Here is a 26,582-nt window from a genome sequence, read left to right as displayed (position 1 = left end):
ACGCGAACGCTCGTCAGCAGATTCCCGCTGTCTGCCCGCTCCGTGGGGCGGGCGGACCCAGCGGGAGTAACCCCTGGAAAACTGGGATACAGCCTATGGCTATGGCTGTATCCCAGTTTTCCAGGCGGTCCTCCCACTGGATCCGCCAGCTCCATGGAGCGGGCAGACAGCGGGAATCATTACCGAGGGTTCGGGTTCGTACGAACCCGAACCAAACTCTGTTCGGACCATCCCTAATCCTATGTATAGATGGATATGTATATTATATATAATCAGATTGATAACTGGTGATGTTACTTCTATTTTCCCTTATCAATTTGAAGGCAATTTGAAGTGAAAACAAACATTCTCTGCATGTCTATAACTGTCCGGCCCTTTTGTAGTCTGTGAGACTGACCACTCTGAGACTTTCACTACTGCAGACTATGCAGATCAGGTGCACAGTTGGCTAAATTTCCATGACATGGTTTACTGAGGGTGACAATCCCATTAAGCCATCTGACTGGGACAAGTGGAAATGTCAGGGCTTTCTTGTGTGATTGAAGGGCACTTAGACTTTCATGTACACCCCATTACCATAGAGAACCAGGAGTCTGTATAGGGCTAGACATGGATGACCCCAGGGGTCCTGGAGCAGTTGGTTCCAGCTTTTATGGTGCAGACTGTGTAGGTGGCTAGTGCCCTACTAATGAAAACGTTGCCAACTCACACCCATGTCCCTCTGCTTCTGACACACTCCAGTCATTCAGGAAATTCAGCCCTTGATCAAAAGTTATTAAGACCCAGAGGCCAGATGCAAGACTTCAAGAAGTGGCATAAGGTTTCACAGGATAAACTTGTTAGATGTAGAGACTATGGATGCCACCCACTCCGAAGAACAGTATGCAGCCTGTCGGAACACGTGTTTAGTGTCATTTCCCTCATGTAACCCCACAACTTCTAGTGTGGAGAATGATGAAGTTCTAAGGGCAAATTTTTTTTATGTTAAGGGAAGAGAGTTTGCCATTGCAACTTTGCTGCTGCTCAGTTAACACTTTGCACTTCAATTCCCCTTCAACTTAAGCAGAAATTTCATATTGTGCGCAGAAGTTAAAAATCTATTTATACAGTCAATTATCATTGTGCCTTCCTTACAAAAAAATTTAAATACAAAAACAACTTTGTAATATCTTATCAGAGAAAATGCATATTTCTGCACTCAACAGGCTCCTCTCCAGCCTCCTTCCACAGTGCTGCAATCACATCTTACACTGCTTAGTACTGTTCTATAATGTCTTCCATGCTGCTGCTGCTTCTGAAGGTGTGCTACAGAGATAATGGAGAGCAATAGAGGCTGCAATGTTGTATCTCACCCCAGTGCTGCATTTGCAGCCTACACTGCTTAGTATTGATCGCAGAGAGTATCACTGTTCAGACCGGCTGTGATCAGGAGTTATAGCCGGAGCTGTAAATCCTGATCAGCTAATTCCGACAATGTAGGTCTTTGAGGCTACATTGTCAAAAATAGTGAGCGGCCAGGGAGTTGATCACTCCTCTGCCGAGTTCTTTCTCCCCCCAGCTATGTCACCTGATCACAGTGGATCTGAGCAGAGAGACCCACTGCCATAAATACTCTTTATTTACTCTTTATTTACATAGTAATATAAAAAAAAATCTGTAATATTTTTGTATTTAAGTTTATTTAGATATTAGTATGCATATTAAATGTTGGATTTTTTTTTTTTTTTTTTTTGCAGATGAAAATCTGGAATTTGTTGATAATGAAAGAAGGCCGCACTTTCCCCAGTTTTCGTATTCTGCAAGTGGAAACGCTTAGATGTCTTGCTTCTTTTTGTTTTTTTGTTTTCCTTCATTACAACACACAGACTTCATTTTTGGGCACTATGTTCATCAGACTTTGTACAGGACTTTCTATAGCCTCTGAATTACAAACTATGTTTGTATGACCACAAAAGAAGTTTGACGAATGTCTGGGGGAAAAGAGAAAAAAAAAGTCTGTATGTAAAAGCAGTTCTCATTTCACATTTGCAAAGAAAAAAAAAAAAACAACAAAAAAATTCAATCCATCCATTTATTTTTTCTATGTATGTATTATTTTTATATACATACATTCATATACATTATGTTGGACAATGCCACACAGCCGACGTTTTGAGAATGCGCTCAAAAAGGAACAAAGGATGAACGAGCATATCATAAATAAGAAAAAAAAAAATTAAAAAAATAAAGTTACTCTTCTCACTTCCCTGGTCACACTGTACCATCAACAATGGTTTATTTATTTCATAGGTTTTAAATATTGAAAAAGTTTGGGCAATTGGATGTAGTTAGAAAGTAATAGAAGGTAAAGCTAATAGTGCAATAATACAGAAAATGAACGTGTTTCGAGTAATTAACTTTTTTTTTTTTTTTTATTAAAAAAACCGTGAAGGGTCATTTTAAACAAGAGACCAACAACCGGACCAGCATTATAGCCTCAGTGAGGTCAATCATCAAACAAGAGTTCTTATCTTGCTGTAGAATGACAATACATATCGGATTAATTGGTTTTAGTAAAGCTGAATATGTGAAAAAAAAGTTACTTCTATAGTTTTTATTATTGTAGCATGCTTGATTAAAAAAAAAAAAATGGGGGTTTGCTTGCAAAACTGCTTCTAGACCTAGCAGATGTAATTGTGAACAACACACACAAGCAAAGGCGAAAAACAAAAACTATAGTTTTATGATATAAAAACACAAAAACCTGAACCACTGACACAGTGATTTTAAATAGAGATGTAATACACAAGGCAAGGTAGTACAGAATTACTACAAATAAAAAAAATAGACCTCATTTATCAAAAAATTTTAACAGTAGACCAGGTCTTGATGCCCATAGCGACCTATCACCTTTCAGCTTTGGCAGCTATAGACGACAAGACCAGTTTGAAAGTTTTTGGGAAATGGGGCCGTACTTTTTTTTTTTTTTTTTTTTTAGAATAATGCAATTTTTCATTTTCTCTTTTAGCTTTATGAGGCAACACTACATCTTGACCAATGAATAGTGGTATGCACTTTTTTCGTACATGAATTCTTAGATTGTTAATTATATATTTTTCTTTTATTTTATGTAAGTAATCAAAACCTGATTTTTTTATGTCCAGAAAAATGTAAATGTTTAGAAGAGCTGTTTAGCATGAAGATATTTCAGCTGGACGTAAACTAATTTTACGTCAATTTATTGGGATGTTTATTTTTATTTTAGTTTATGGGGTTTTTTTGGCACTAGTTTCACAACAAATTATAGCACTTATCTGCCTACCATATTCTGGGAGGAGCATGGTGGCATTTGCAAATTCTACTTTGTTGAATTGTGTTACAAAAAGTTGAATGGGTTGGCAGTTATAGCACTCGTAAAGGGAACCCCTTACCCTGCCGAGGTTTCTTTTGGATGATGTCATCTGCAAATCTTTCTATTATAGGCATAATAGTGACTCCACAGCTAAGGCCTTTGGGCCCATAAGTTGTTCCATTACTTTTTGGAAACAGGGTTTCTGATTTCTGGCAGTAGCAGGAAGAGGAGGAACATCATTTTGAGCTATTTTCCAGTCCTCTGGATCAATACTTTAAAGGGTAGTTTATTGGGTGTATTTGTGCCCACTAGCTTAGTTTTTTTTTTTGTTTTTTTTTTTTGAAGGGGGGGAGGGGGAGTCTTACAGGGTCATTTTTGCAAAAAAATTTTAAGTGTACCTGTTATAACTTTCAAAATCTAAATGAGCAGTAGATGTGATACAAAGCAAGTTTGCAATTTTACATTCATTTTTTTATTTTTAGTTATCATGGGAAACATGGCACTTCCTGCATTTAGACAGGAAGTGTTTCAAAGAGTCTAAACACAGGAAGTCCATTTTTCCATCTGTGCCCTTACAAAGAAGGCAGTCATTTGATTGACAGACACATTGAGCCGTGACTCTGTACTGGCAAGGAATTCATGTGTTAAAGGGGTTATCCAGTGCTACAAAAACATGGCCACTTTCTTTCAGAGACAACACGACTCTTGTCTCCAGTTCAGGTGCGGTTTGCAATTAAAAGGGTTATCCAGCACTACAAAAACATGGCCACTTTCTTCCAGAGACAGCCCCACTCTTGTCTCCAGCTTGGGTGGGGTTTTGCTGCTCAGTTCCATTGAAGTGAATGGAGCTTAATTGCGAACCGCAACTGAACTGGAGACAAGAGTTGTGTTGTCTCTGAAAGAAAGTGGCCTTGTTTTTGTAGCACTGGATAACCCCTTTAAGCTCCATTCACTTCAATGGAACTGAGCAGCAAAACCTGGCGCAAGCTGAAGACAAGAGTGGGGCTGTCTCTGGAGAAAAGTGGCCATGTTTTTGTAGCGCTGGCTAACCCCTTTAAGTCTTTTTTTTTTTTTTTTTTCAACCAGCACAAGACTAAAAAGCTTCAGGAGACTGGACCTGGATTTCTGGTTCAGCTTTGTTTTACAGCATGATAACAACAACAAAAATAAGGAATGTAAATTGCAAACTTAGTGATTTTAGATTTAATATTTTTGTCACCATCTTTTTTTCCTGCCACCTCTAAAGATGACAGTGAAACCAACTCAACCTGTCCCATTGAAATTTTTTTAGTATGGTCTTTTAGTATAGTATGCCAAACATCTCTGCTGGCGAATTGTATTCTGTGGGAACAAATTATGGCGTATGTTGATATCCAGCATGCCTGACCCTTTAATCCTCTGACAGCTGCCATCAAGGGACAATAAGGACACCTCCATAAACATTAGATGGTTGCACATCTTTAGGAAAGGAAGGGAATTGTGAAACAAAAAATGAAAGGGATATGTTAGCATTTCTGCTAAGTGATCATTAAAAGGATTATCCGTGAATTAAAAAAACAAACAAACAAAAAAAAAAACATACTCTGGCTTTCATCCAAAACAGTGCCACAGCTGTCCTCGGGTTATACGTGATATCACAACGTGGCTCGATTCACTTCAGTGGAACTGAGATGCAGTACCACACACAAACTGAGGACTACAGTGGTGCTGTTTCTGGAAGATGTTTTTTTGTAATCTTAGGAGTCCACCAGACTCATTGATGAATACATTTTTTCCCCAGCCCTGTTTGCTAAGCAGTGGGTTGAATAGCAGTTGTTTAATAGGAGATGCTGAAGCGAGAGGGTGGCACAGCTAGATACCCACACCCCTAAGAAGCTCTGACTTGTGACTTGCTTTTATAGTACTAATGGCATACATTGATATCCTGCACCAGCCAGGATATCAGAAATATAAGGTCTCAGGGTCCCACTGAGGGCTGGTGTAGACTGCTAGGTAAGTATTTTTTTTATGCCTAGGTATAAAAAGGGACCATAGGAGGTTAGTAAAAGAACAGTTTTGTCTCCAATGGCACATTTCTATATTTTTTATATTGTGTCAATGAGTCATCTTTCAATCAAACTAAAGTTAGGAAATATTATGGTCCATGCAGATACTGCTATGATTTGGTAATGGCTTAACTGCTGTGTTTTTTTTTTTTTTTTTTACACTTTTATTCACAAAATGTACAATTGCACAATTTTGTACACTCTACATTGCATGTATGTATTACTGTAATTGGCATTCCTACTAGATTGTAGCATGGCTAAAAACCAAAGCCTGTAGAAACAAGCACCTCACAGAATGTTATCCTTCACGTCAAAAAGAAGCTAGCATAAGGCCAATTTGTATTAAGCTCACAAGTAGTGGCCCGACGGCTGGTCTGGAAACCCAGGCTGACTGCATGATCACTGTGGTGCTGTCAGTCTGGCTTATTAGATCCATGGTCTGGCTGTGACTTGCGGCCATATGACAGAAACAAAGATGTGACCATATTCTACTTGTGCAAAACTGGCCTTAAGCTAAGATACTTTTGTCGGCCGTACCACATACTCTGGCGTATTAGGCTCTCCCGACAGTCCAATGACAGATGATGTTGGTGGAGAGGGTTCGGTCATGATAAAAACCACCCCTTTGTTCTTGGAGAGAAACCACAGTCACAGCTGTCTGGCTGCGGCTTAACCCTCTGTTCCCCATAGAGAACACAGGAACACTCTGCCATGTTGAGGACGAAGGAGATTACTGCCAGCTAAATGAGTTATTGGAGAGGCATGGCTACTTTTTGGATGTATTACAAATATTACCAGTGGATTGGGAGCCTCACACCATGCACTTCTGCTGAACCAAACCTAAATTACCATAGGTCCCAAAGTTAGGCTATGTTCAGATGCTGTATGATACTGGCCGGAGCTGCACGCTCCATTGTGTTCACTGACAGAGTTTTCTGCGGCCGCTATTCAATGAATAGCGGCTGCAGAAAACTGACGTATCTGTTTACTACTGCGCAGCTAGGGAATCCTGGCCGGAGTGTATACACTTGGTATGCACTCTGACCGGGATTCCCTCAGCCTTCAGCACAACGTAAGTTCTGTACTAATCACGACCGTTAGAACAACATAGCCTTACTCCAGTTTGGTCCAGTAGAACTACTGGGGATGAGATTCCAGAAGCCAGCCTAAGGCTTAATTCATATATAGTTTTTCACAATAAAATTGTCTGTATTTGCTGACAACTCGGGGTTTATAGCATGCTACATAAAAAGCCATCCAAAATCCTTATAAAAAAATGTTAGTAGCCTCAAACATCATTTAGGGGAGATTTATCAAACTAGTATAAAGTAAAATTGTCTTAGGGTCCATTTACACAGAAAGATTATCTGCTAAAGATTTGAAGCCAAAGCCTGAAACAGACTATAAACAGAGATCAGGTCATAAGGGAAAGCCTGAGATTTCTCCTCTTTTCAAATCCATTCCTGGCTTTGGCTTCGAATCTTTGGCAGATAATCTGTCAAATAATCTTCCTGTGTAAATGGACCCTTAGTTGCCCCTACCAACCAATCAGATTCTACTTTTCATTCCTCACAGATTTTTTGAAAAATTAAAGGTGGAATCTGATTGGTAGCTAGAGGCAACTAAGACAATTCTACTTTAAACCAGTTTGATAAATCTCCCCCTTTAATGCTATGATTAACCTCATCGGCCTTCTGCTTAGTCTTTGTTCATTCAGATCTACTTATAAGTGAACTTGCCGAATGTTCGGGTTAGTCCGAACCTAAACGCTCGGCATTCGACTTCTGGTGGCTCAAGGAGTTGGATACAGTCTTAGGACTGCCAGGAACACTTGGATACAGCTGCATCCAACTTCTCCAGCTGCCGGGAGTCAAATGGTGAGCATTCAGCAAATTTGCTCATCATTACACCTTTACATGACGACAAGCAACCAACCCCATTGACTTTAGTTGGGTTTGCCAAGTTTCCGTCGTAAATTTCAGTATTCTGTCCTTTGTTTTTGACAGGATCTGTGATGTAGATGTGAATGAAGCCTTACCAATGTTGTTCACCCTCACCAATGTAGTTCACCCTCACAAAGGCAAGTGATATGTGGGCTCTCCCCAGACTAGTTTAGATCATAGTCAAATTTGACCCCTAAAGGCCCATTTAGTGTAATTTCTAGCAACTACATATGCACTTTCTATGACTGATTCGCTTTGAGGGTCAGCTTTAAAGTCTTGCTAGGAGTTCCACCAAGGCCTGCTTCTCAACCTGCTGTGTTCCATAGAGGAGAGGGGTGTGTAACATATTGTTTTTTTAAAGGGGCTACTTGCTTATGGCAGCACAGAGTATATTATGGTTGGGGATTATTTGCCTAATAAACACTAGTCCAGTACATTATGTCCAGTCTTTATAACACTACATTCGATTAATATACCCCCTTGACTGGTGACTGTAAAAACCACAGAAGGGAGGAGTATTAACAGTAGTGGAGATGGGTATCAGACTTTTGGCATGTCCCAGTGTTGATGGGTGTCCAGACCCCTACCTAGCGCTCGGCTAAGCGATTCACTTGCTTGCTTGATCTCCATCTCCTGTGGCAAGACTGAAAAGTTCCTAACCGAGCACCACTTCTTGCTCTGTGTAATGATAGGTGGGGGTGTGAACGCCCAGACCCTGACTGATTTAAAACATGTCCTAGAAACCTGTCAAAAGTTTTTTTTTTTTTTTAAGTGACAGTGCCTAAAGATCCTTTACCAGTTGTTTTTTTTTTTTAAGGTGACATTTAAAAGGGCTGTCAATGATTAGGGGGGAAAAAACATGATCCTTTTACTTCCAAAAACAGTTTACCGTTTGTCTATTGACTATGTGTGGTATTACAGGGTAGCTTTATTCACGTAAAGCAGTGCTGCAATACCAGACACAACCTGTGGACAAGGGTGGTGCTGTTTCCAGAAAAAAGGACAAGCCTACCCTCTACAGGCATTGCTGTTTATCACTTATTCCCCTATGAAAAAGGGCAGGCTGTTCTAATGGTAAAATGTGCAAGCTGTCGCTTTAAGACGTCAGAGCACATAAAAAAATGTACCAAAATATGAAGATTGACCAATGTACTAAGATTGAGGTGAACATCTTTTTTTATTACTAGTATTATTCCAAGTGTAATGTTCCCCCATTTTGTATTGTTACTTTTATTATTTTTATAGAAAAATAAGAAAAAAAACATTTCTTAATCTGTCTTTTGCACATGAATGTACCTGGTTATAGATTTGCTTTATCGTAGACTTTTTTTTTTTTTTTTCTTTTTGCCATTCTTTTTACTGTATGACCATGTAATGCAGTTGGCATTTTTGCATAGGGGTAAGTGTTATTTAACAGGGTGGGAGGGTGGGGGAGGAAAATAAAGTTCCCCGAATAAATATTAAAAGTAAGCAACTTTAGTTTGCAAAAAGCCCTGTCATTACTTATGTTTTCAGCAGTAGCGTTTTTACTTCTGATGCAGTTTTCCCTCTTAATGCATAAAATAAACAAAAACTCTGCTTTACCCAAAGTCTCGCTGGTGTCTCTAAAATGGTCATGTGGTCTTCAGTATCTTTTAATGGATTCCTAGAGATCTTCTGCTTGTCATGTATATCCAAATGGAGATGAGGATGCGGCAGTGTTTGCTGTCATCTGAGTCTATCATAAGGCTCTACCGAACCCATCATGCCCTGACAGCTAAAGCCATAGGCTGTATCCATGTTTTCCTAGCACCCCTAGGGCTGCATCCAACTTCTTCAGCCACCCGGTGTAAAATGCCGAATGCTTGGACACACCAGAGCTTGAGGTTCGCTCATCTCTAATATCAGGGATAAACGTCCAACAGGCACTATTGTGTTCTATATAATATATGTGGCAATGTAGCTTTTATTCTGGTGTTAGTCTATTCATTTTCTGAAGAACAGTCCTTTTATCATCCCCGGACAGTGTCCTAGAGGGAAGGGTGTATCTATCTATCTTTTCGTCCACTCTCCATCTCGGCCCACTGGCTGGATATCGTACACTTGACAATGTGAGGCCTCAAGGAAATCTGGTGAAGACGTGGTGAATAGAGATGAGTGAACCTTGAGCATGCTCGAGTCCATCCGAACCCGAACTTTCGGCATTTGATTAGCGGTGGCTGCTGAACTTGAATAAAGCCCTAAGGCTATGTGGAAATCATGGATATAGTCATTGGCTGTATCCATGTTTTCCAGACAACCTTAGAGCTTTATTCAAGTTCAGCAGCCCCAGCTAATCAAATGCCGAACATTCGGGTTCTGATCAACTCGAACCCGAACCCGATTCGCTCATCTCTAGTGGTGAAGCATTAAAGTAACCTTCTCTTATCTTGCCCCATTTGTGCTTGTACTAACATTGACACTGAAGACCGCAGCAGTGGCGCAGGATTTCCTCGGCACTTTGGGGCATGTCTACGGGAAGAGAGTCATCAGAGTGGTGTGACATCTAGCTGAGTTGGATGAAGGACACAAAGAGCCTCATAACACTGTCTAGGAACAATAAAAGGACAATTTTTTCAGTAAATGAACAGAAAAAACAGACTAAGGCTATGTTCACACGCAAAACCAGGAGAGGATTGGAAAACCAAAACTGTGCAAATCTTTCCATTATAATGTTGGCCTGTCAGTTCTGCTGATTTTGGTTGAAAAAAAAAAGACTGACAGAAATACTGTGAACATTATCCCTAAAGTCCCAATGTACGTTTTAGGTAAACATGATGGAGATGGAATTTTCACAGGCCTGTTGAGGAGAGGAGTGTTACAGTATCCCTTTAATGGCTCCTTTTGGGTGTTTATACCCCCTTTTTTTAGGGGGTGGGAGGGCACATATATGACGTGGCAACCTTATACAAGAAACACCAACTATTGTCCATAAGTTGTGTCTGGCATGATTGAAGTTTTCAAGGTTGACAGTCTCCACATAATGTTTAGCTATGGGTTAACAGCACTTTCTGCTTATGTCACATAGGAAACACACATTCAGCCAACCTTTGGCTGGAAGAGTGACCTGTCTCAGCCTGAAGTGATTCCTACTAGAGATTATCGAACATCGGGAATTTTCAGCTTCGCTTGAACTCGAACCTTCGTCATTTGATTCCCGATGCCTTCCCGTTCCGTGGGGAAGGTAGAGACAGCCCGAGTACCGCCTGGAAAACAGGGATAGAGAATAGTACCTAGGCGAACAAAGCTGAAAATTCCCGATGTTCGATCATCTCTAATTCCTACATGTTGAGCTGAGCAGTGCGGAAGCTTGTCTTAAGTCTACTTCTAGCATATGCAGCTACTCACTGGCTGTGCAAGTGACAAGATGTCATGCCATCTTCTGTCCTGTGTAGCGGCCACTTCCTCCTTATGCTATCAGCCTGCAGCTTTTGCTAAAGGCATCTTTGTCACCCAGGTGTACCACATACATTTATAGTAACATGAAAGATGCCATTCAAAACTACAACTGCTCCTGCAAAAAAAAAAAAAAAAAAAAGCCACTCTTCGAAGGAATAAAAAAAACTGTCTCCAACACTAGAGGGTCTAGACTGTGATAGACTGTGATAGACTACAATAGCCGTAGATAGTAAGTGCACCACCCTTTTACTAGTATGCCATGGGGATGGCATAGTTACTGCTAGAGATGAGCAACTTACAGTAAAGCTCAGCTGTTAAATCCTGCTGCCTGGAAAAATGGAAATATCTATAGGAGACCTTTTGGCTGTATCCATCTATTCTGGGCAGCAAGATTCAATGGCTGAGTGTTTTGGGTTTGCTAATCTCCGTTTACTGACACTGTGCCGACTTGATCAATGACCATAAGCATTTGTGTACAAGACCTAACATGGATCTGTTGGGATAGACATGGCAGTGGATCCATCAGCCCAAGCCCATCACAAACTTTTCTGGGAGCTGACCACCCCCTAAACCATTAATATTTATTTGTATAGCGCCAACAGATTCCGCAGCGCTTTTTATTTTTAAATATATAAGTACAATACAGAAATAATCTTCAGCAGCACCAGAGATAAGAAGGTATGGGTGCACGTCTCACCAAACCAGACCCAGGTTCGGATGTAGTATCAAAGAAGATGGAGAAGACCACACTTCCAAAAGAAGAATCTACTTTTAATCACACCAGTGCAACGTTTCAGCTCAATGTGTAGCCTTTCTCAAGCGGCTTGAGAAAGGCTACACATTAGGCTGAAACGTTGCACTGGTGTGATTAAAAGAGATTCTTCTTTTGGAAGTGCGGTCTTCTCCATCTTCTTTAAAGGGGTTGTCCGGCGATAAAAAATTATTCACAGAATAACACACATTACAAAGTTATACAACTTTGTAATATATGTTATGTCTGTGAATGGCCCCCTTCCCCGTGTTTCCCCCCACCCACGCTAGACCCGGAAGTGTGGTGCATTATACTCACCGCATCTCGTGTCGTCCACGGTCTCCGATCATCAGCAGTGACGTCTTCTTCGGGAGGCCGGCGGATCTTCCCGAGTGTCGGCCACCCTCTGCAGCGTCATCCGAAGCTCAGCCGCGATTGGCTGAGCATAACTGTGCACAGCCAATCGCGGCTGAGCAGCTGATGACGCGGCCACGTCATCAGCTGCTCAGCCGCGATTGGCTGAGCACAGTTATGCTCAGCCAATCGCGGCTGAGCTTCGGAAGTAGCTGCAGAGGGCGGCCGGCACTCGGGAAGATCCGGCGGCCTCCCGAAGAAGACGTCACTGCTGACGATCGGAGACCGTGGTCGGCACGTGACAAGTGAGTATAGCGCACCACACTTCCGGGTACACGGGTGGGGGTGGTGGGACACGGGGAAGGGGGCCATTCACAGACATAACATACATTACAAAGTTGTATAACTTTGTAATGTGTGTTATTCTGTGAATATTTTTTTATCGCCAGACAACCCCTTTAAGTACAATACAGGTTATATTTAATTAAACAATAAATGAAAATAAAATTCCAGAATTAGAGACCTGCTTGCGAGAGAGTACACACTAGGATGACTGGGAGTGACACGAGAGGCAACAAGTGCTTTATTTGTCAATGTTCCAGTCATTGTACGTAAGGTCTCAAAGTGCCTATAGCTGACTGGGCGGGCCAGTCACATGCCATTTTCTGAGCTCAGGTAGAAAGTACAGTTTAGATGGCACCAAAGAAGTTATAGAGAAGGGATAGCAGAGAGGGAGACAAGATCAGGAAATGTTATAAGCACACAAGAAGAGATGAGTCTTCAGGGCACAGTTGAAACTGGGGAGTTGGAGATTAGTCTGAGCTCTTTGGGTAGGGAGTTCCAGAGAACTGGTGCAGCACAAGAGAAGTCTTGGAGGCGGGAGTGAGAGGTTCTGATTATAGAAGATGTTAGTGTAAGGTCGTTAGCAGATCGCAGAGCACGGGAAGGATGAAAGGTGTAGATGAGGGAGGAGATGTATGGAGGGGCAGAGTTGTGGAGAGCTTTATGGGTGAGGAGTTTGAACTGTATTCTGTATTTAATGGGTAAACAGTGCAGTGACTGGCACAGGGGGGAGACATCAGTATAACAGCTGGAGAGGAAGACTAGTCTGGCTGCTGCGTTCAGGATAGACTAGAGAGGGGAGAGCTTAGAGAAAGGAAGACCGATTAGTAGAGAGTTACAGTAGTCAAGACGAGAGTGGATTAGGGCGACAGTCAGAGTCTGAGCTGTGTCAGTGGTGAGAAATGGGCGGATTCTAGAGATGTTTTTGAGATTTAGATGACAGGAGCGTGTAAGGGCTTGGATATAGGGAGTGGAGGATAGATCAGAGTCTAGCATAACCCCCCAGACATCAAGCTTGATGCACAGGATTTATGTTAGTACCACAGACTGAGAGTGAGATGTTGGGTTTAGGTTTGTTGGAGGGATTACAAGGTCAGTTTTAGAGAGATAAAGTTTGAGAAACAGAGAGGTCATAGTGTTATAGAGAGCCGATAGACAGTCACTAGTATTTTGCAGGAATGCAGGGGTGATGTCACGGGAAGAAGTGTATAACTGGGTGTCATCAGCGTAGAGATTTTATTGCAGGCCAAACCTGGGGGCTGTATAAAGGGAGAAGAGGAGGGGGCCCAGGACAGATCCCTGGGCAACCCCAACAGAGAGAGGTAAGGGAGAAGACTTAAGAGCCTGAGAAGGATACACTAAAGGCGCGGTCAGAGAGGCAGGAAGAAAACCAGGAGGGAACACAGCCCTTAAAGGGGTTATCCAGCACTACAAAAACATGGCCACTTTCCCCCTACTGTTGTCTCCAGTTTGGGTGTGGTTTTGAAACTCAGTTCCATTTAAGTAAATGGAGCTTAATTGCAAACTGCACCTGAACTGGAGACAACAGTAGGGGGAAAAGTGGCCATGTTTTTGTAGCGCTGGATAACCCCTTTAAGACCAAGAGAGCTGAGCATGGAGAGGAGGATCTGGTGGTCCACAGTGTCAAACGCTGCTGAGAGATCCAGGAGAATCAGCAAGGAGTAGTTTCCTTGTGACTTGGCCTTCAGTAGATCGTTTGATACCTTGGTGAGAGCAGTTTCAGTTGAGTTAAGGGAACAGAAGCCAGACTGTAGAGGGTCGAGAAGAGAGTAATTGGAGAGATAGCGGGTTAGGCAAGAGTAGACCAGACGTTCCAGTTTAGAGATGAAGGGGAGATTGGAGCCAGGTCGATAGTTGGCTGCACAGGATTGGTCTAGAGATGTTTTTTTCTGTAATGGGCTTGTTTGTTTTCCTGTATATGCCTTTAACCACTTCTACCGATGTCGATAGACACAGACACTGGTAAGAATACAGCTGATTTGAGCACGACATATGGATCATTCATTTTAATAGGAGCTCTTACACATCCTTCTCCTGTCGAACAGCGCCCTGTTCTAGCTTTACAAGGGACGTGACAAATTCTGAGCCTCATTTATAGACGTGAAGGATGCGGGGACATCTGAGTGGCATAATTGGAAACCATCCTACTTGGTAGTAAGATAGATAAGTATGTCATTAGATAGTAAACATAAAGACGATGTCTAACCTCACCCTTGTATGGCGGCGCTTTTTATGGAAGGTGGGTAACGGGATTTGGTGTTAAAGGCTGTAATGCCAAATGAAAGCGAAATTTACCAAGAAGCCAGATGTTCTGAACAGTTAAGTTAAAAGCCATTAACAGGAGTAAGCAAAGTTCATTAAGTTTTATTATGATAATTGTTGTTTTGGTTTTAAAGCGAATGCTGGGATTGCCGCTGAGCGCAACTGCTGTTTCTATTCATATTTGTTTAGGGTGAAGGTGGCGACGTTATAAACTTTTATCAATTAAACTCTGAGGCACTAGAAACGCTGCGGAGGAAACACGGCCTGCATTCATCATCATAATCGGGCTGCATACCATCCTCAGAACCCTGCTGGGCGAGGCAATTATGGTTATTGAGGCCGTCTGATTCATTTCTTTGGTGATAAATAAAAAGGCCATTGTGTGTGATGGATGGTGGCCTGATTAGTTTGGTTTCTCCAAGCAGCTGTATGCAGATAAATGCTGCAACAAACTTCATATGTACAGTATACAAACAGCCTCCCCCAACAATGCCAAACAGAGGAAATAGCTCTGCTCAGATTTAACATTAGAATGTTCTCTATAAAAGATCTAACACAAGGGGAACTTTGAATTAGCGGACTTAAGGTCCATTTACACAGAAAGATTATCTGCCAAAGATTTGAAGTCAAAGCCAGGAATGGATTTGAAAAGAGGAGAAATCTCAGGTTTTCCTTTATGACCTGATCTCTGTTTATAGTCTGTTTCTGTCTTTGGCTTCAAATCTTTCTGTGTAAATGGACCCTTACCCATAGTAATAGAGCTACATCATTTAGAAATCCTTGGATTTAGCAGCAACCAGATTGCTATGGGTAACTTGTTCGCTTTCTTAAAAGTACAGCTAGAGTATATATTTTTAAAAGCGCTAGGTTGCAACTAGATATGAGCAAATTTACAGCAATAGCTGAACGCTTTGTTATGCCAGATGCCTTTTAACTCACTGCCGCTTCTACCCTAGTTTCCCAGGACTGGATCCAGCTTTTCCCAGCACCCAGAGAGGAGCGGCAGTGAGTTAAAAGGCAGCAGGGTGATGAGTTGATTGCAGAGATAACAATGCACTTTGCTTCACTATTACTGTAAACTTGCTCATCTCTAGTTAGATGTAGATCACTGCTTTCCTAGAAGTAGTGACCAGTCAGCCTTATTACATTAAAGCATTGGATGTGCTTGCTGCATTAGGAAATGTATGCAACTTAGAATCAGTTCTATTCATGCAAATGAAAGTTTAATTCAGGTCTCATATAAAAACAACTGTGTACCCTTCATCAGATTTTGTATAGCAGCAAATCCAGACCAAAATGTGTGGATCTGGCAAAATCCAGAGTAAGGCTTTGTTCACACAACGTATATTTTTGTAAAATCACAGCCGTTGTACTACGGCCATGATTATTACGTAAATATCCGTTACCTCTCCGTCTATGGGATCCCGCCCGTAGCATATACACTCCGTCCGGGATCCCTAGTGGCGCCACAAACAACAGTTTTCTGCGGCCACTATTCACTGAATAGCGGCTGCAGAAAACCCTGTCAGTGCACACAATGGAGTGAGTCTCTCCGGCCATACACTCCATAGTGTGCTGTAGGGAGTTCTGATGTGGGCTCGCATGGATGCGCCTGCATTAAAACCCTGCAGCCGACTGCAGTACCGGCCGGGATGATCTTTTTAGAGACCGGTCACTCCGTGACCCGGCCGGTCTCTTTAACGTGTGAATATAGCCTAAGGCTGCATTCTCACAGACGTGGAATGCCTGTAACGGACTCTTCCCCGCCCGGGCAGCATCTGTGATAAGATGCTTGGAGTGAGGGAGCTGTACAGATATGTGCTGCGTTGTAATGAATTACTGCGTGGCACACATCTGTACAGCTCCCCCGCTCCCAGCATCTAATTACAGATGCTGTCCGGGCGGGGGAGACTCCGTTACAGGCATTCCACGTCCGTGTTCCGTGAGAATGCAGCCTTACAGTCTGATGCAGATTTTGGCCTAAGTGTTATGAGGAAAGCACACAGCTTCCGTTCACATTCACAAGTCATTTGCCACAGAGACTGTGGTATCTTTTCTGCAGGATGACTCCCGTCATTTAAAGAAAAAAACAAAAACATTTGATTACCAGGGGCTAAAGAAGATTGATGCAGACTTAATGCTGTCTGGAAAACATCCAAGCCTATGGAGTCAGGCTTTCCATGAGTCACTAGGGCTGCAGCCAACAGTATTCACATGCTAATCGGTCTTGAGTTGTGTTCATCTCTAGCAGGAAGCTGGGAAGAGAAGCACTCGGCTCTACCCTCCCATCAAGTTTGTTCTAGCAATCGGGGAGATCCTAACTCTCCTTTTCCCTATGCTGCTCAGGAGAGGCTGTTGTCTCCCGACCCTTGGCTGTGTGATCACCAATAGGTGTGTCAGTGGTGGGGTCACTGTTTGGCCAACAGAAGAAACAGATCATATGACCTCTGCCTCAGACGGGAGAAGAGGACAGTAGTGGAGACACAGCGGACAAGTTTTTTTTGCAGCTTCAGGCCAAGTCAGAATGTGCTGCAGACAAATAGCCCAATTCATATAATAGAAACCTATTATATGAAATCTTAAGATTATGGTTGGGGATTGAGCAGAGTTAACTCTTTTGTAACCAGAGTACTAGAGAGCAGAAAATACAGTAATGATTAAGCAAATCCCTTAGCTCAGCAGTCTGCTGTCTTAACTTGGTGCCTGGAAAAGCTGGATCCAGTCCTGATAAACCTGGAGAAGCTTCCAAGCATCCAGCATTTTACATGCCCCAGGGAAGAGCAGCACCACGTGAAAAGGCCACAGGCTGATAAGCAGACTTCCAAGCTAGTTACATAATTCACTTCATTATTACTGTTGATGTTGCAGTGAAATAATAAGAATTCAAATCCCTAAACCTCTTACAGGGAAATGATGGAATGAATTCTATCATTTCCCGCTGCGACAAACCTCCCGGCAGGCACCGCAGCAGGAGGGCCCATGATAGCGCGCCGACGTCCTGTCATCTCCCAGCAGGCACCACAGCAGCAAGCGGGCAAGATGGCACCGGAACACCTCCCCAGACCTCCCAGCAGGCATGGTGGTGGACGGGGAGCAGGAGGCAATACAGTAAACTATGTTGCAGGGGAAATGAGCGGACAGGAAGCAGAGCTGCACACCTCCCGGCAGGCATATGGCAGCAGGGAGCAGAGCAGACAAGCTGGGGGAGCAGGAGGCATGTTGCAGGGCAAAATGAGCGGACGGGGAGCAGAGTGGCAATATAGAAAGCAAATTCATTCCATCATTTCCCTGAAAGGGATCAGGGATTTGATCAAATCTGACTTTTTTCAGGAAAACTGGACCATTTCATGACATTTGATCAAATCCCTGATTCTATCATTTCACTGCAACATATATAAAAAATTTACACACACACACTATTATCTCTATCTCATAAGTACCCTTTTAAAGTAAATCACAGCACAGATTTGCTGCCATAGTTATGGGCTGCAGTCTCATAGCCTAATCCACAACTATAAAATTACCTCTAGGATTGTGTTTTTTTTAGCCAAATGTCCAATGTGAAATGTCCAATGTCAAATGTCCAAATTTGAGCTGAAAAGCAACAATCTTCATTTGACCACCTACAAAAAGGTGGCAGCACCACTGGGTATATCAATAAAAGCATAACAGTATCAAAGAGGAACAAAAAAAAAAAAAAAAAAAAAAAAATTACCATGGAAGAAGCCAGGTAAACAGCACAGAGGAGCATAGACGTGCTAGGCCTCAGGAAACCCCAATCTTCACACCTCATTGACACAATTTACAGCCAATTAAGGCATTTCTTAAAAAACACACCATGGTGTGTTCTAAATGCTTTTATTGGTATCTACCAGCAGTGCCACCAGCTTGGTAGACAAATTTGCTTTAACATCTGTGGCAGATGTGAGAGGCCAAACCAGAACACATTAGGTCCATACAGTAGGTAGAAGCACCCATAACAATTATTATTTTAGTAAACTAGCACAGTGAAATCTCTACTGTAGTTTCTATGTCAACTGTGAAAGATTTGCCCTGAGCGGGCCCCAACCAAGGATCCCATAAGCTTCCACCCTTGCAAGCTATGTGGCATATTTTGGTGTAGTCTAGCAGTGTTTGGAGATCCACCGATGTCTTCTCCAACTGACTTCACTGCAGGTTTCTCTGCGGCAAATCTACTATGTAGCTCTGCCCTGTGTGAGTTTCCCTCTCCAGCTATACTAGTCACCCGCCACACAGATTCAGAGTGTTGTTTACAAATTGTGTGTTTACATGGATTTCTCTGACTTTTTTTTTTAAAGCCAAAGCGAGGACCAGACTAAACAGGAAACATGTCGAAGGGAAATTGAGATCTTTCAAACCCATTCCTGGCTTTGGCTTCAAATATGTCAGATAAATCTGTATGGGTAAACACCATAAAAATCAGTCCCTATGGCTGTAAAGGTTTTCCAGGCAGTGCTCAGACACCATCCACCTTCTCCAGGCAGCAGGATTCAAACACACACAGAGCCAAGTATCCTCCAACAGCAATGTTTCCAATTACCATCTTCACTTATTTTGTTATTCTACTTGTAGCTTACCTAAGGTTCCATTTACACAGAGATTATCTGCCAAAGCCAGAAACAGACTATACACAGATTAGGTCGAAAAGCCTGAGCTCTCCTCTTCTGAAATCAATTCCTGGCTTTGGCTTCAAATCTTTGGCAGATAATCTTTGTGTAAATTGACCCCAAGTCAGATTATTGGCTGAATATATCAGTTTTGGAGATGAGCGAACCTGGAGCATGCTCGAGTCCATCCGAACCCGAACTTTCGGCCTTTGATTAGCGGTGGCTGCTGAACTTGGATAAAGCTCTAAGGCTATGTGGAAATCATGGATATAGTCATTGGCTGTATCCATGTTTTCCAGACATCCATGTTTTCCAGACATCCTTTCTCCAAGTTCAGCAGCCACCGCTAATCAAATGCCAGACGTTCGGGTTCGGATCGACTCAAACCCTGTTCGCTCATCTCTAATCAGTTTACATTTCTCTTGAACAGAGAATAGAACACCACAAGAGATTTTGGAACTAAAAACAACAATAACTTCCCCCCCCCCCCCCCCCAAGACGAATCTACATTTAAAATTTCCTTGTCACAAAGCAACTGAAATGCAACCCCCCCTCCTTTCCTTTACCAGCATCTGCAGGCACATCCATTATGGTCCCCAGTTTCTTCACTCCAGTGTGCCTTCAATGAAGAGGCTGCACTACCACCTAGTGGTCATTTCATTATAGCCTTTATTTCATGCATCATATATAGATATAAAAATACATACAAAATAGCAATATAAATTTACAAATATAAAACACAGACAATATATGGGCTGCAGGATGGGAAAATTTTTACACTTCATAGACAGAACAAGTTGTGCAGAACGCTTGCTCCTCAAGATCACCGTCACTGAAATAAGGAAATTTAGTTTAGTCTTTAGTTCCTTGTCCAGATCACAATATTTCTAACATCTCAAAGTAGGTAATACCATAACCAAGACAGAAAGGAGACTGCTTCACCTAACTGCAGAATGCAACACAGCATCAAAGTGTGAACCCACCCTAAATTGTCAGCAATGTAATTTGTACACAGATCAGTGTAAGGAAACTAATGCGAACTGTTGTAACTAGGAAATTACCTAGGGCCAGACTGCAATGCATCCAGCTGCTATATGTCACACTGGGACCACCCACAGAAGGTGAAGAGACTGCAGAGAAGTGCATAAATGGGCTAAAGGCAGCACTGGAGGGTTTTGCTGCCCAGGCATGATGGGAACTGTAGTTTTGCACCAGCTGGAGGGTCGGCAGTTTGACACCTGTGATCTAAGGTGTCCAGAGAGACTACCACTCTATCTTCAGGTTGTGCGTGGTATTAAAACTCACTTTCGCAGAAGTGAGAGGAGCAGAGATTTACCAACACACACAGGTTGTGCCATTTTAAGCAAGCAATTGTGTTTTTCTAATCCAGAAGAAACCCTTTAAGTCATATCAGAGTTAAAAAAAAAAAAAAAAAAAAAAAAAGCTATCTACTTCTTAACATTAGCTACTGAGTTTACCAAAAGCAAGTCAAATTCTCTCAGTATGAATAATGGGTATTAGACACTTGATAAAGAGACCGGACCGGTCTCAAAACATGTTGTGTCGCTGGCATAATTCTTTATGATATTTTATATCACTATTACCTCTTGGACCTGCGCCTGTTTTACCCGCCTTGGAGTGGCGGAGGATACTGATTATCTAATGTATATGGACAGCCCAAGGTAATCTTACAGATACCTATTTCAGCAGGACAGGCTGACCATCTTGGGTCACACCAACATATTCTGTGTTCACTCCATGAAACACGGATGGTGAATAGCAGTCCTGGACAGTTTCCCCACAAGGCATGACATACTGTATCAATATGCCAAGAGCGGGGAAAACCTTTTGAATCTCCACAGAACTGTAGTGAAACAGTTTCCACTTTCCCAGCATAATATTGATACATCATGTCATGTGGGGAAACAGTCCAGGACAGGCATTCACCATCAGTTTTTCACAGACCAAACACTGAATGTATGAATGCGGCCTAATGCTTATGTATGACTTCTAATAACGGTGGAGAAAGGGATCGGACCTGTAGGATGTCAACATCCAAATCCAATCCTTTTGTCCTCGGAGGTACCAGCAGTGCATACCTCAACTAAATCCATGCAACTGGGTGAGAACAGTAACCGCTGGTCAAGTATTGGTTTGGCCATCAGTTATGTGTGTTCAGCTTTACTTTCTATACTATAGCATGGTATGAGATGGAGCAGAGCACCTTTACAATTTAAGATTACAGATCAACCAATGAGATACTCACACAAGAACTGTACAATTGGGGCAAGTGACAGCAGAGCAGCAGCTGCATGACTTGCTGCAGTTTCTACATATGTACCGCTCACACTGTTTGCACGCTTCTTTCTCACCGACGGATCGTACACAGGACGAGCACGCTCTAGATCCCTCCACGGGTTGCGCTGCTTGAAGAAAAGAGACACATCTGTGCAGTCCCAAAATAAATCCAGAATTTGGCAACAGAAAAGCAGATATAAGCAAGTATTTACTCATAAGGCAGCAGCTCATATTTAGCTGGAAATTACTTTGTAAATCAAGGGATGTTTCTATTTTAAAGTTCCCCAAGGACAGCTTTGGTTTTATTTATAACTGGTAACTGACAGGCCTGGCTTCTATATCTGTACAGCTAAGGAGTCACCCCTGAAGAGGTCTAGGCCAGACATTTCTGCAGAGTATACAGCATTACATACATGGGCCTGCTAGAGCTTAAAAGAGGTCCTGTCTACCCCCGTGCCGGGGTGACAGGCTCCTGACCCCCAGCTAGATCCCCTTATACTGACCTCATCTCGCCGAGTCCCGCTCCCGGGACAAATATCCCAGTCAGAAGAAGGCGCTGTGGAGATAGGTCCAGCGTCCATAGAGAATGAATGGAGCCTGACTCATCTCTTCAGCGCACGTGCCGGCTTTTGACCGGGATATCTCCAACCTGGGACCGGCTCTGGGAGCAGGACTCGCCCAGAAGAGGTCTGTATAAGGGGATCTAGCTGGGGGTTGGGAGCCTGTCACTCCGGCACGGGGGTGGGGGTGGCATGGTGACAGGTCTCCTTTAAAGTGCTTTTCAGGAAAGATTTGCTGCAGTTTTCCTTTATAAAAAAAAAAAAAAACCTCACTAGCATACGTGTGGACCAAGACTTTTGTGCAGAGAATTCCACAGGTGAAGTTCCAACACTACATGCATGCAATAATTCCTGCTGACCATAAAAGATCTGTATACAGTGATAAGGCATCAATTCATACTACAGTGGTATCTTGGTTCTCAAACTTAATTGGTTCCAGAAGGCAGTTTGAGAACCCAGCAGTGTCTTCCCATAGGAAATAATATTAATGGGGGGAGATTTATCACACACGGTGTAAAGGGAAACTGGCTCAGTTGCCCCTAGCAACCAGATTCCACCTTTCATTCCTCACAGACTCTTTGGAAAATGAAAGGTGGACTCTGATTGGTTGCTAGGGGCAACTGAGCCAGATTCACTTTACACCAGTTTGATAAATCTCCCCCAATGTGTTTAATTGGTTCCTGCAGCCACCAACAATTACCTACAATAATCATTTATTACATTGCTAAGTGCCCAGTGTAACCACTATAGTACAGGACATTATATACATGAAATGCTCAACAAAACCTGCAGTTATAGTACAGTAGTCACTAACTCATCCTTTACTGTATAGTCCCCCCCCCCCATCCCAGCACTGTAAGGGATGGGAGATGGTGGTGCACTGACTGTACTGTATAAGCCCTCCAGCAATCTTATACAGTACTGTATGTGAAGCCTCATCAGGTACAACCCACTATCCACACTCGCAAAAAAGTTCAGATACAGAGTACTTCAAGACTGGGGGTCCGAAAAGTGTTTGAGAACCAAAGCAAACTTTCCTTGAAAATAAAAGTTTGAGTTCCAAGCAGTTTGAGAACTGAGATACCATTGTAGTCAGAAAGGTGTTGCATATAACAACCAATTGGAAGCACTATAGATAATAACCAGCGACAGATACAGAACCATCAGGGAAAATTCCCATTGCACAATATGTAATCCAGCTATATAATGTGCATATAAGCATTTAAAAGGGGTGCAGATTTCTTCACGCTTCCTCCTTATACCCTGTACTATTACAGGCACAGACATCAAGCAGGGAGCAGCCAGGATGCTCTTTAGATTGTAGTGGCCCATAGGAGAGAGCGCCGGTCTGGAATGGCCAGTAATTGGCCAAGTACGGCCAATAACCGCTTTAGGGCCATAAGACTTGGTAAGGCTTATGCTGCGTTCACACAAAACGATCGTTCGAATTTTCGCTATAACGATTGCATTTGAGCAATAATCATTCTGTGTAAACACAGCAAACGATCAAGCGAAAAATCGTTTATTTTGATCTTTCAACATGTTCACAAATCGTTCGCTAAAAATTTGCAGATCGCTTCGTGTAAACAGTCTTTCAAAGATTCACCCTATGTAAAAGATGGGCTTAAGCGATCTTTTAAAAAGGTTGGCAATAACTATTTTTCTTACGAATTTTCTAAAGATCTATTAGTCTAAACGCTGATTATAACCAAACCGTTGCTTCAAAATCGTTGGTGAGGGCATCAAATCATAAAACTGATTAAGGGTGCGTTCACACCTACAGGATCTCCAGCAGATTTGATGCGGTGTTCAGTTATTTAAATGAAATCTGCTGCAGATCCTGTAGGTGTGAACGCACCATAAGGTTTAAAACAAATGCTGCCACTTTAAGTAACTTTTTTTTTCACCTGCTCTAAACGGATGACACACTCAACATTACCACTAGGGATAAGTAAACCTTGAACATGCTTGGGTTCAGAACAACTTGAGTGAGCTTGTGGTTCACTCTTCCCTAGTCACCACACAAATCTGTGGGAAGCAACAGGTCAGCAAAAGTTCTCAGCCTCCGACTACGAACAGGAGTGTTTCCATTCACAGACAGCAAGCAGTGATCTTGAAATGGTGGGGAAGATAAGTACATTATAAAATAAAATAGATATTTGAAGCCTTCTATCAATAAGTCAATGGTTTGGATTTGTGCAACATGCAGTGAAGTGTGCCTTGTGCATTCACACCCAAGACCAGTGTGCCCCAAACAGTCTTATCTTGGAGACCCTTAGGTGACAGTGATGTGCGACCCTCAGGGACTCCAGAGCTCCTTACATGTCCGGGAGGATTTGTGCAGCTTTCCATCTTGTCCTATAGTTGTCTGTCCTGTCAGTAACTCATGCACAGGGGTCTCCACTTCTGGATTACTGGTCTTATTCTGGTTCCCTTGATTTCCCATGATGGCTTTTGCTCCATTGAAAAGTAATTTTTTTGTTCTCTCTGTAAAGACATTATCAGACATGAATACAATGAAGCGTGTATTATCAGTTATTACAATGAAGCGTGTATGCAGAAGACTAATATCTGGGTGCAGACTATAGAATGACACCAAGTGAGGTAAGAAGTTACTAGGAGGTCAAACAGATGGACAATTTGGAAGCACAAGCACCAGCCAAACCAATCTCTGCCCCCACAGGGAGAACCCCAAGCACCAGCCAAACCAATCTCTGCCCCCACAGGGAGAACCCCAAGCACCAGCCAAACCAATCTCTGCCCCCACAGGGAGAACCCCAAGCACCAGCCAAACCAATCTCTGCCCCCACAGGGAGAACCCCAAGCACCAGCCAAACCAATCTCTGCCCCCACAGGGAGAACCCCAAGCACCAGCCAAACCAATCTCTGCCCCCACAGGGAGAACCCCAAGCACCAGCCAATCCCAACCCTGTGAGAACCCCAAGCACCAGCCAATCCCAACCCTGTGAGAACCCCAAGCACCAGCCAAACCCAACCCTGCCCCCGCAAGGAGAACCCCAAGCACCAGCCAATCCCAACCCTGCCCCCTCAGGGAGAACCCCAAGCACCAGCCACCCCCAACCCTGCCCCCTGAGGAAGAACCCCAAGCACCAGCCACCCCCAACCCTGCCCCCACAGGGAGAACCCCAAGCACCAGCCAATCCCAACCCTGCCCCCCACAGGGAGAAGCCCAAGCACCAGCCAATCCCAACCCTGCCCCCTCAGGGAGAACCACAAGCACCAGCCAAACCCAACCCTGCCCCCCACAGGGAGAACCACAAGCACCAGCCAAACCCAACCCTGCCCCCTCAGGGAGAACCACAAGCACCAGCCAAACCCAACCCTGCCCCCCACAGGGAGAACCACAAGCACCAGCCAAACCCAACCCTGCCCCCTCAGGGAGAACCACAAGCACCAGCAAAACCCAACCCTGCCCCCCACAGGGAGAACCACAAGCACCAGCCAAACCCAACCCTGCCCCCTCAGGGAGAACCACAAGCACCAGCCAAACCCAACCCTGCCCCCTCAGGGAGAACCACAAATACCAGCCACCCCCAACCCTGCCCCCTCAGGGAGAACCACAAGCACCAGCCAAACCCAACCCTGCCCCCACAGGGAGAACCCCAAGCACCAGCCACCCCCAACCCTGCCCCCACAGGGAGAACCCCAAGCACCAGCCAAACCCAACCCTGCCCCCTCAGGGAGAACCACAAGCACCAGCCAAACCCAACCCTGCCCCCTCAGGGAGAACCACAAATACCAGCCACCCCCAACCCTGCCCCCTCAGGGAGAACCACAAGCACCAGCCAAACCCAACCCTGCCCCCTCAGGGAGAACCACAAATACCAGCCACCCCCAACCCTGCCCCCACAGGGAGAACCCCAAGCACCAGCAAAACCCAACCTTGCCCCCCCACAGAGAGAACCACAAGAACCAGCATGGCCCTACAGAGCTACAGATTTTAGCACAGGCCTCAATTACTCCCACGGTACTCAGCAAAGCCTGAGGAGACACGGCCGGGTATAGAGCTGCATACAAGTATAAGGTACACGGGCTGTACACCTGGCCTGGACAATGTTGTTCTCACCAAAGATCTCCCGCTTCAGGCTGTCCCCACACACGCCCTGGATCAGCTCCTTCTGCCCTACGTGGGTCTTCAGCTGCGGCGGGGCCAGGCTATCGAAGGGGTAGGAGCGTTTCGTCATGTTACTTCACTGACGCTGCAGGCCTCACAGGAAGCGCGCCAAAGTCTGCCACTCTAACGCGCATGCGCAGCCTGGCTTATCAATGTCACTCAGAGACTACGCCAGCCGTACTACCAATTAGGAGAGAACGTTTCTACCGGAGTCTGACGCTTGATTGGCTGTCGAGATAGTGGGCGGGGCTTATTACTTACACGCGCGTGCTAAGTGTTTATGACTACAGTACCGGCGGCTGCCGCTGGGTGGTGCTGTGGGCTGCTCGGTAGCTATAAGAAGCGCCGGCATGTGCTGCCATGGCAACTCTGGGCGGGACAGGCGCTATTAAAGGGCACAGGCATGTGACTCGTTGGCAGCACTGCGGTCGGTGCTGTGTCTAAATGGTCTGCTCTGATTCTGATTCTGATACTGGAGGCAAAGGAGACATTGGA

General features: G+C 43.8%; 2 protein-coding genes across 8 annotated transcripts in view; one reads left to right on the top strand and one right to left on the bottom strand.

Annotated features, from left to right (window-relative positions):
• AKT1 (AKT serine/threonine kinase 1) overlaps positions 1-2,412 on the top strand; it is a 103,983-nt gene extending 101,571 nt beyond the window's left edge. For all 3 annotated transcript variants that reach the window (XM_069950916.1, XM_069950917.1, XM_069950915.1), the window contains one exon: positions 1,737-2,412. In XM_069950916.1, the coding sequence (XP_069807017.1) occupies positions 1,737-1,816 (80 nt within the window). In that variant the 3' untranslated portion in view covers positions 1,817-2,412. The remainder of the gene's footprint in view (positions 1-1,736) is intronic.
• On the bottom strand, positions 1,725-26,253 carry SIVA1 (SIVA1 apoptosis inducing factor). 5 transcript variants are annotated; one of them, XM_069950921.1, is made up of 5 exons: positions 26,040-26,252; positions 24,275-24,439; positions 21,361-21,520; positions 10,405-10,543; positions 1,725-1,970 (listed from the first exon to the last, which is right to left on the bottom strand). In XM_069950921.1, exons 1-5 carry the CDS (start codon positions 26,155-26,157, stop codon positions 1,926-1,928), a joined length of 627 nt encoding a protein of 208 aa, XP_069807022.1. In that variant the 5' UTR covers positions 26,158-26,252; the 3' UTR covers positions 1,725-1,925. The 5 variants fall into 5 exon arrangements, with proteins under 5 accessions (XP_069807022.1, XP_069807024.1, XP_069807020.1 ...); XM_069950919.1 differs by having other exon boundaries at positions 1,851-1,970; positions 10,386-10,543; positions 26,040-26,253; XM_069950920.1 differs by having other exon boundaries at positions 1,851-1,970; positions 10,386-10,543; positions 21,361-21,517; positions 26,040-26,245.
• Between the last annotated feature and the right edge of the window lie 329 nt (positions 26,254-26,582).

Source organism: Dendropsophus ebraccatus, chromosome 13 (assembly GCF_027789765.1).
Source record: "Dendropsophus ebraccatus isolate aDenEbr1 chromosome 13, aDenEbr1.pat, whole genome shotgun sequence".
NCBI lineage: Eukaryota > Metazoa > Chordata > Amphibia > Anura > Hylidae > Dendropsophus > Dendropsophus ebraccatus.
The sequence above is the reverse complement of the archived record's forward strand: the minus strand, read 5'-3'. Positions and strand labels throughout refer to the sequence as shown.